At 46.4% G+C, this 10,950-nt stretch overlaps 1 protein-coding gene across 1 annotated transcript; it reads right to left on the bottom strand.

The window, feature by feature from the left end:
• Window positions 1-6,859: 6,859 nt before the first annotated feature.
• LOC129333795 (myb/SANT-like DNA-binding domain-containing protein 7) lies at window positions 6,860-9,750 on the bottom strand. The gene is made up of 4 exons (XM_054985681.1): window positions 8,751-9,750; window positions 8,583-8,657; window positions 7,912-7,995; window positions 6,860-7,343 (listed from the first exon to the last, which is right to left on the bottom strand). The coding sequence occupies exons 1-4, from the start codon at window positions 9,229-9,231 to the stop codon at window positions 6,889-6,891; spliced, it is 1,095 nt and encodes a 364-aa protein (XP_054841656.1). The 5' UTR covers window positions 9,232-9,750; the 3' UTR covers window positions 6,860-6,888.
• Window positions 9,751-10,950: the final 1,200 nt, after the last annotated feature.

A 10,950-nucleotide genomic window follows, 5' to 3' on the forward strand; every position in this document is an offset into this window, starting at 1 on the left:
GTGGTTGGAGGAAAACACCTGGAGGAATGCACAGCTGGGCCCAGTCAGGAGAGGGAACAAGCCTGGAAGGAGGGCGGGGTGGAGAAAGGAAACCCTATAAAGGGTGGCTGGGAAGAGCTCTGGGGTGGTGGGTTTGAGTAGGAGCAATGGAGCAGAGTTGGAGTGGAGAGAAGCCAAGGAAAAGGCAAGAAGGAGAGTGGAGGCTTGAAGGAGAGTCTTGGGAGGAAGAGATGGTGGGAGATGCAGGGGGTAAGCAGGCCAGGTTGAGCAGGCCAGCGAGTGGATTGAGAGGGAGTCAGGGTGAGGTATACCGCCCCTCCTTCCACAGAGCAGGGTCCTGCAGAATCCCTGGCCCCCCAGGCCAACAAAACACTCCACACCCGACAATAGCCCTGCAGAGAAGATTAGCACATCAAGCACCAATCCATATGCAAAAGAACCGCCTCAGGATACAGTGAAGCCTCCCGCCATTAGCATTCCACACCCTGGGAAACTCTTACAGAATGACTCAGCTCAACCCCACCCCTCCTGAGTAGATACAAATGACCTACATCTTTTCCACACTGTGACACTGAGAGATCTCTGTCTTTTGGTGCTACACCTCTGAAGATGCCAGCCACAGCTGCTGGCGAAACGTCAGGAACTACAATGCCAAGACCACGGCAAGACAGCCCGGAAAACCCCCAACAACCATCGTTCTCCGGCCGTGAAAGCCTTCGACAATATGGAGATTTAATTTGTACCTTGATCATCATTCATTAAATAGAAAGTCTCTTTGCTACTTGTCACCTGAATTCTCACATTAATTCCTTTTGAAATATTTTCTCCTGTAAAAGCAGACAGTGTAAGGTTCTCCAGAAAATCTATTTTCTTCCTCTGAGCTGTCAGGTTTGCTCTCTCTCATAAACCATGCATTATTTCCATTGGTTCTGTTGATTCATGTTCTCTGAGGATGCCTTTCTAAATCAGTCCTGGGGGAGGTTGCATTTTTTAAAGATTTTGACCTTGACATTGTGGGCCAGCAGTTAAAATTTTTTGTTTTGCTTACAGCACAGGTTGGGTGCTAAATATTTGTAACTGTTACTTAATATACTTTATTTCAGAAAATATCTACTAACAGACTTGTGAAGAGAACTCTGGGAGGGGCAGGGCTTTTTTCAGCGGGAATGCAGTGGAATGGAGTTCCAGCACCTCTTGAAAGTAATCATGGCCGATTCCACACTACCTTAGCTCCCGCTTTTCTTGTGCACTGATTGCTCCATCTGCTATTGCGCGTTCTTTGCTTGTTTGTTCACATCACCTTTAGAATAGCGCTTATCCTGCGCAATCCGTTGATCACATCCCCTTTCAAAAATACGGGTAAAGGGGCGGGACAAAACCAAAAGGCCCGGGTTATTTTTTTTTTTTTGAAAAAGGCAAATTTGACGCTATATCGACGTGTAATTATCTTGAAACAACGAATCCGCGTTCCCTTCCTTCCCTGTCATTGGTCAGTTTTCGGACCAGCCTCTTAAAAGGTTATTGGATCCCCGTGGAGGCGCCAAAATTTGAACAGCTTTAAAATTGGACTGATAGTCATTCCTGTCTCTGTGGGAGTTACAGGTGACTTGGAGAGGGTAGGATGGCACCCCGGGAAACGATCATTTTTCTGATGGCTCATGTCCTTCTGATTATGCTCCGCTGCTCGACATTCATGTGCCTTTCCTATAAAAGGTACATCTGCAGGAGGAGACGTGCGGCTGCCAGATTGCTATTTTTCAGAAACCGGCACTCCGCTTACCGCCGCTACCTTCGTGCACCACCTAGAAACAGGTTTCGGCGATGGTTTGCCTTGGCAGAACTTGAAGAGCCACGGGAGCACTGGGTTTACCCACGAAGCCTCCACTGGTGGGATGCCATCGTTTTGGGCTACTGGGATGATCATTGTTGGATGGAGCGTTTCCGAATGTCCAAGCAAACATTTCTTGAGTTGGTGGAGGCTCTACGGCCACGTCTCGAACGTCAAACCACCACCATGCGTGTGCCATTATCCGTGGAGAGGAGAGTCGCCGTAGCGGTGTGGTACCTCGCCAACGGGTCAAGCTATCAGGTGGCGAGTGACTTGTTTGGCATCGGACGGTCCACGGTCGCATCCTCGGTAATAGAGTTCTGCTTTGCTGTGGAACTAGAACTTCTCTCGAAAACAATATGCATTGGTCCCGACGTTGGAAAGGTGGGTTGCACTGTGGAAAATTTTTTTTTTTTGGAATGTGATGTCGTCCTTCCGACTTATCATTGTGCCAAAATCATATCAGTTGCTTTTATTTGACCATCCAAAAAATGTCTAGGTTCTGACTGGACAACTAGGAATCTCACACTTGCGCATTGATGTGCCTTACGCTGACAGATGCCCGTGAGCGTGGATATAATCTTGAATAACAATCACCTAAACTTCTGTGAGTGCTGTTTGAGTAACCCCAAAACATGTCTGATTAATTTATTTTCTTTTTCGAAACAGATAATGGATGGCTTCGATCGCCTTGGATTTCCGCACTGCATAGGCGCTATAGATGGCACCCACATTCCCATTTGCGCTCCGGGGGGAAGGCCAGATCAATATGGGAATCGGAAGAACTATTCATCCATTCTTCTTCAAGGAACTGTAGACTCATCAGGACGCTTCATCGACGTGGAGGTAGGGTGGAGTGGGAAAAATCATGATGCCTTTGTCTTTACCCACTCCGCCCTCTGTATTGCCATGGATGCCGGCTCCCTGGTTCCTGGGAACCCTTGCCTGGATTTGGATGGTGTGGTGGTTCCACCGATCATCATTGCGGATGGTGCCTACCCCTTGCGTCCCTGGCTGATGAAGCCATACGGCCGGACAGCAGAAGCGGGACATCACCGAGACTTTGATAGGAGACTTTGCAGGGCTCGCAACAAGGTGGAATGTTGTTTTGGTCGTTATAAGGGGAGATGGCGTTGTTTGTCCAGGCGTCTGCAGGTCAGAGAACAAAATGTGGTCTCTGTTGTCACTGCTTGTGCTGTCCTACATAACTTGTGTGAGGAAAGGGGTCATCCGGTGTTGGGTGACCTGGAATCACCAGAACCCATTCGCATACAGGCTGATGAGGATGATGACATGGCCACAAATGGTGAGAATCTCGCTGCAGGAAAGGTAGTGCGGGAGGCCTTGGCAAGGTTCATGGCCGCCGCAGGATCAAGAGAGTAGAGCTTACCATGCCACCAATGGATGTTTCAGAAATCCGATTGTGGTGGTCCTTTAAACGATTTTTTATTATTATCCTGTCACGAGCCCTTGCTGTGTTGGCTCAAAAATAAACCAAAAATATGTTTTTGGATCTCATTGTTGAACTGTTTTCTTTCTCCTGATCTAAAATAAAAAAATACACATCATCACAAGACCAGTGAACAATCAATAAATAAAACAAATCAGAAAACCATTATATTCCTCTTGCAAACAATTTAGTGCTCCACACATTGCCCTTTCCATTTTTAAAAAAAATATTGCAATCTTGCCCAGTCGATGTTGTTGTTCGTGGAGGTGCATCCTGGAGATCATGGACACTCAAAATCACACTCACCGGCACACAGATGGCCCTGTCTCTGAACAACCAATTCTGCTCCGGAATGTGCAGAGTGGACTCATACACAGCTAATCTGTTCACCCCGCGTTGGTTTAAGTCCTTCCCAGTGATGGTCTACAGGCTATTGTGTGGTCATTTCTCAGGGAACCTTACAAGGGTTATCACCCAACCCTCACATCACTCATTAATATGTTAAAAAAAAAATTCTTATCACTTGACACTGTCATTCCCATTGTCCACTTAATGCTTTCGTGGGTGCAGCCGGGAAGCAAAGAGCGCGGGGTGGACACGGGTCCATTTAATAAAAAAAACGCCTCTAAGCCTCCGTCGTTAAGAATCTCCCGCGCAAATAACGGGCGCGTGTAGCCGCCGAACATGCGCGTTGAAGATTCATTACTGTGTCGACATACCGTCTCATTGAAATCATGGCTTCAGGCGGGAAAGGTGTCTTTTGGAGGGACGACGAGGTCCGTGCCCTGCTTAACCTGGTGCTCAGCTCGGGAAAGGCAGGAATCCTCATGAAGAGCACCCACCTTCCCAACAGGCAGCACTTCAGTCGGGTAGCCACTCGTATGCGTGAGGCCGGCTTTGAGAGGAACACCGAACAATGCCGGTCCAAGTTTAAGCGCGTCAAGGGGGCTTTCTACGATGCCTTGGAGTCCTGGCAAGGGATTCCAAGGCAGAGTGGGAAGCCCCCCTTTTTTGCCGAAATGATGAGGCTCTGGGAGGCAGCAGGGAAACCCAGCTGGAGGAACCGATATCATGGTGGTGAGTTGAGGTCTCGATGATAAAATTATGCCTATGACAATTATGCTTGTGTTTTGATTTTGAATTTTTTTCAAGGACATTGAGCTGAGGAATTGGTGAGTGGTGGTCCAAAAACCGCAGATCTTGGACATTGTTCACTGCTGTGCCTGACCACCCTAGAAGCGGGTGTATGCTTGTGCTTTTTTAACAATACCGAACCCTGTTTGAATGGCCAAACCGCCCCATGATAGCTCCCCATGGACAGGATGTTCAAGCCAAATTTGTTTCTCAAAACATCGATACTGTAGGACAATAGAATTCACATTTGCAGACCACTCCACATAACCTCATGCATGCGTGGATTGGGGAAAAGCATTTGCTGGGGTGTCAGTAAAGTTTTGACAGTATGATTACAAGGTTTTCATAGAGGCCATTTTATAAAAAAAGATATTTTCCTGATTTCCACAGCTGCTCTTAGGAGGAGAGATGAGCCGATGAGTCAACCTGAGGAGCCAGAGGGGGAAGCCTCCGATGAGATGGAGCACGCCAGTGCGGCAGGCTCCTCCCCTGTGAGCAACGTGGTGCACCAGGAGTTGGCACATGCAGGTGGGTGTCATGAGGAGTATCATTGCATTATGCAGCATCTAAATAGCCATTCCCCTCCACCCACTTTGGGTGATGCCATCCAAGTGTCAAGAACATTCTGCGCCAAAGGCTGCCCTGGCATGATGTCAGGTGGCAGATTCTTTCAGTTTTGCATTCTCCACAGACCAACATCACCTGCAACGTGACCATTTTCCAATTTAAAGGAAAGTTTAGAGCAGACATGAGTTATGGAAAAGGTGACATCTTAGTGGTCTGAGGGCCAAGCTACACATGACGAATGACACTTGAATGGCAAGTGTATTTCTCCCTGTTCACTTGCCCTCCACTCAAACCACTTGCCATTCAAGTGTCATTCGTCATGTGTAGCTTGGCCCTGTGAAGCAACCTCATCCAAAGCATCACAGCACCGTGGTCCAAACAAGTGCTTACCGTCCACCATTCATAGATTCAAAAGACTGTTTCTTACAGTAAACATTGGTGTGACCACATTTTCCTGCACCGTCAAGACCGAGAATTTTTAAGGATGGCCCAAGTTTTCTCAAATCGTACTTCTCATAGTTAGATGCATGGTGTGCCAAAAAGATAAGGGCATGATATTGTAGTTTACAGAGGTGTTAATCTACTCTGCCATAACCTCTCCAGCTCAATATCAGAGTTTTTTCTCTTTTTACCACCATGCAACAAACTAAGAGAATTGTGATTCTCGAATGTGCACGCCACAATTTTATCACTTTGAACCCAAGGGCGCTTCCAGGATAAATGTTTATTGCTCCCAGGGTTAAACACCGCAAAATCATGTGGATTTCACCGATTTGTGAATCAGGAAACTTTTGTCATTGCTGTGATAATGGAAATTGACTGTTTGTCCATCCAAATGCAACTGTAAACGCAATTTGAACGGCAGCATTGGATCTCTTCACAGGAATCCAAACGCTGGCATTTGAATTCACAGGTTTTTTTCCCCTGGGCGCCCCTTCCTGGCACACACACACTGATGATATCTTGCTCTATGTAGATCACCTTCAAATTAATCCCTCCTGTTTAAATTTTTTTCTCTAACCACAAAGGAGCCTCTCCAGACCTATATGGTCACCTATCCATACATGGATTATCTCAAAATCTTAAACTGGTTTCAGACCCTCTGCGTTAGAAACATGCATGGCAACACTGGAGTGCGTGTCTCAAACTGTGTTCTCATATCTTGACTCACTTGAACCTTAATACAGAATTTTCTTTTAAATTTGGAAAACAGTGTTTCATTTCTGATTGGCCATCAAGATGATGGTTAGATAACACCCTTAAAAATGATATGTTTTTCTATTGTGACAGAGGAGGTTGGGGATCGTCCGGGTACATCGGATTCAACTCAAGCGGCTCCATCCACCAGTACAGCGCCAGAGACCGCCCCCCGCCGCCAGGGAAGAACTCTTGATGACCTATTTGCCTTGGTGGAGAGCATGGATGGGCGCACCTCTGCATCACGTGGGTTCATCTCTATAAATGTGCTTTGGAGAGCAGCCACAGTAAACAATGCAACCGCCTAAAAAATTCTTGTTCTGTTTAGTCAACAGCATCCAGAGACGTATGGCCACATACGAGGGTCGTATGATGCGCTTTGGCCGGAGGCTGGACAACATCGAAAGGAGGCAACGGGAGATGGAAGAATCCAGCTTGTCAGCCAGGGAAGCTCATGGCCAACAAAATCAGTAATTGTTGCCCTGGCATGAGGCATCAATCTTTCCCACCCCTTGAGTTTCTCTTTAGTTTCAATAAATCAAGAACTGTTAACGTTACCATTTGTCCCCTTGTTTATTGATGTCTTGGCCGTCAGGAGTAAAACAAGTAGTGAAATTGAAAAACACTCCAATGTAATACAAACAACAGTGTAACAGTGAAAATGGGGAAACGGGACCGTTAATTCAAACGGAAACATCTTAGTCCAGTAATGCTAAAGAGTCAGCCTTTCACGAGCCCTTCCAACGCATGCACGTTTTGCCGTGGCAGACCTAGGTGGGATGTTTTCTGAGTTGCTGTCACCCTTTTCACAAGCATTTGCTGACCTTCCCCGGTGCTGACTCACCAACATTTCCCCAAGTGTTTGGAGAGTGGTTACTGCAGATTCCATTACATGCAGATTCTGCATCCACACATCCCTAAAATCATTTCTTTCCTTCCTGGTCTCCTCTAGGAACTCGACTTGCAACCTCCTTTCTTCTTCATGCCATTTGTTGCTATCCTTGCGGTCTATGCGCCATTCATTGATCTGTGCCTTGTGCTCTTCCCCTGACTGACTCATCATCTTGTCCGCCACAGAAAACAGGCCAGCATTTCTTCTTCTTCTGGATCTAATGGCTGATAGGCGTGTGCCAGGTGATAGCTCCGCCACTGATTTCAAAGGTGATTCTGTGAATTGATAAAAAGCCAAAAAAACATCAAAAAACAAACATAATCCAGAGCATGACATTGACTTTTCTGCACAGTTATTGTCCCTTGAGTGATCAATCAACAGAATCTCGTGTGCAGTCCCATGCTGAGGATTTTTTTTTGGTCTCCTGCTGAGAATCAACACTCCTTGCCATGTTTAACAGACATGGTTTTTACATCTATGCCCTGGGGGGAGAAAAAACCTGGACAGTTGACGTTTTTTGCCTGATGTTACCCAAGGATTCAATCAATGTGAAGCTGATGTGAGGGTGCTGTTCATTTGGTCCATAGTTCCGGCCAAGAAACTTTGGTGACTTCCCTTTTGACTCAAGCCAAAATTGGTACCAAGGGGACCCACCACCCCCCAAAACACACAATGACGTTAACATGACACTGCTGCCGGGGTTACATATCACGTCGCCAAGTTTAATTTTGCTTTATCTGCAGAAACAAATTTGAAAATTTGGTGAACAAACTCTTACTGATGGTAAACCATAGAGATGCTATGCGATTGCTAGCCCTTTATTTCGTTACCGAGAAAACATACCTTTGCTGCTGCCAAGACCAGATGTGCTGGAGCTGTTGTTGCTAATTGTTTCCTCTTGACCGTCAGGACACGGATCATCAGACTCTAGAAATAAAGGAGAGGTTTTCACAGATTTAATTGTGAGTTAAGTGGGTGGATTTGATGTCCTGGCATAAAACCAATTCCTGGCAGGATACAGAAGTTCACACAAACACAGGAAGGAAGTGGCTTAGGGTGAAGCTGCAAGCGACGCCTGACACAGGGCGGACACTTGTCCGCTTCCCTCAATTTCTGATGGGAACTGTAGGTATCCTGGTCTTGCAGCTGCATTGGAGAGACAAGCGCTAAATCAAGGAAGCCCACTTCTCCCATCAAAAGTTTAGCAAGGCTAACAAGTTTGCAACCTGTCAGGCATCACTTGTAGCTTGGGTCTCAGGCTCTGCAATTTTCACAAATGAAACAAAGCACAGTTTCTCAAACATTGAAAACATAACGTGTTTTCCTGAACACGTGGTCCAAACATGGATCCAATTGTGTTGAAGTGGTGTCCCATATCCTCACGATTCTAGACTCCAGCTGTCTTTTCACCACGATAGATCAAAGAACACCTGCAACTAGATATAACTAATCAAGGTTAAAGGGTTAATCACTGCAATATATGGATGTTTTCCTATGAAACTCATCAAACTCACCTTTGTCTTCAAGGCCATCCACAGTGGCATCAGTGTCAATCTCTGCCTCAACCTCAGGTACATTCTCTCTCACACCTGTGTCAATTGAAAGAATGTCATGATATTACTTCATGCGTCTCTATAATGAGCACTTTTCAAACCTCCACAGTAAAAGCGGTTTTCACTCACCCACTTGGCATGGAGTGGAGCTTCTAATCTGTCCATGATCTATGGTGAAGAGGTCGTGCGAAAAAAGCTCCTCCGAGCCATCAGACACTGGACACGGGTCTCTCAATTGCCGCCCCAGGGACACAACGCCAAGACTTCTTGACACTCGTTTTGGTTTCACGCTTGCATCCCCCCGGAGAATGCTGTCAAGCTCCCTGAAATACGGGCAGGTAATGGGAGCATTTCCAGAGGTTGAATTGTGCGCCACTACCTTCTTGTAATCCAGTCTCATCGTTTTTGTTTTTGACCTGCACTCCATAGCTGTCCTTTTATGTCCCCGAAGGGCCATCTGGGCTGCAATGCGCTCGAAATAATCGATATTTCTATAGGAACTCTTCAGTGCTTCCTGTATTTTTTCCTCCCCCCAGAAGGAGAGGAGATCCAATATTTCCCTCTCCCTCCAAGCAATTCCACGGGAGGCGGCATGCCTATGTTCGCTCATCTCGACAATTTTGAAAATACCTGACCTGAACTCCTGAGATCTCGTTCTAAGTGCTAGAACAGATTTATAGCTGAGGCTCCGTGCTCCGCTGCAGAATGTCTGTCAATAAAATGCTACCACATGCATTGGATCATGGGAAAGGATGGGAAAGTTTCCGCGGGAAGTAACGGTCAAGAAATGGCATGCCGCATGCGCAAGTTTGGACAGCAAGGATTGAATTAACGCCAATCCGAAACAGCGGTTCAATGGAACAACGACGACATTAGTGTTAATGTTAAAGGCATTCCAAGTGCACGTCAACGATGAACGCCAGTGAATGAAATCAACATGGGATGGGTGATCGGTCATGATGACCGGCCACATCATCCAAAGGCAGAGCTTGATTTTCTCTTTTGAAACTTGACCGCGGTGCCAAGTCCAGTGGCACAGGCCATTTCAAGCGTATCAAAAGCCATGAATGAGGTGTCACGAGGATGTCTAATAAACAGAGCTCATTGTTCCTCTGATATCGGAGGTCTGTCCGTTAAATTGATATGAGAACAATATGATGAGATGTCGACATATCGACACGGTAGTCTTTTATTTTTTAAAAAAGGGGTTGGAAAAAAGGCAGGGCAGGGAATTTGGGGGCGGATCAAGAGAGGGTGGGAAACCAAATGGGGCCGTTTATTCATAACAAGATAAACCGGAATGAAAGTGCAATGGGCTGTTGCGACGCGATGCCGATTTAATGACGTCATGGGAGATGAGTGTGTGAACCGATTAAAGTATGGCGCTGCAGAAGTGAAAAACTGCCGCAAGAAGAACGGTAGTGTGGATTCGGCCCATATGTCCAGTGGCCCCGCCTGTTCAGTAGAAGCTATTCCCAAGAAGTGTACCATCATTCTGTATCACACATAACATATGCATTTCTGTCACTATTTTCTGATGGTGAATTATCAGTATACTTCTCCCATTTATTCATAAACCTTCCTGGTCCTAGAGAGAAAGCTTCTTTGAAAACAGTTTGTGAAGCTGAACTTGCTACTTGAGGTCTTGTTATCTGTACTACTGATTTAGCAGTCTCTGTCCAGAGATGTCCATAGCTAATAGAATTAAGAAGTATTCATGTCTCTTGAGAGTAATGCAAGTGTCTATAATCTAACTCAAAAGCTTACCACTGTGCTATTTCACATAAAGTGTCATTAGCATCTGCACATACAGTTTTAGGGATGGTCACATACAATTCTGTATTTCTGTTGGTAAATCTTGGGGTGGGGGTGATGAAACCTCTGCCTATTGGTAATGACTAGACATGGGCACGAACTGCATTATGAACCAAAAAAACCCACGAACCGCCTGATCATCTGTTTGCGATCCAGCGGTTCATGAAGGTCCATGGCCAACGAACCAGTGTCCGTTGGAAGCCCAGTTCATTGCGTTCGCCCGCAGTTCATGAAGCCAGACAGTCAGGCACCATCAATCAATTCCCTTGGAAACGGAGTTGGGGGAATGCCTGAACTCTGTCTGCACGCCTTCTGTCACCCTGCGAACCCGAATCGAAACCCAGCTTACCCTGATCGGCAGGTCTTCCTTCCAACCATGGAGCTGCAAATTGGTTACAATTGGTTACATGGGAGAAGACACCTGGGGGGAGGGAGGGGGAAGGGGGGTGTTCTGTAGCCATGGGCACTCCAATCTCATCCCTGCAAACCCTGATAGGCAGTCCTGATGGCCAAC

Source organism: Eublepharis macularius, chromosome 7, assembly GCF_028583425.1.
Source record: "Eublepharis macularius isolate TG4126 chromosome 7, MPM_Emac_v1.0, whole genome shotgun sequence".
NCBI classification, from domain to species: domain Eukaryota; kingdom Metazoa; phylum Chordata; class Lepidosauria; order Squamata; family Eublepharidae; genus Eublepharis; species Eublepharis macularius.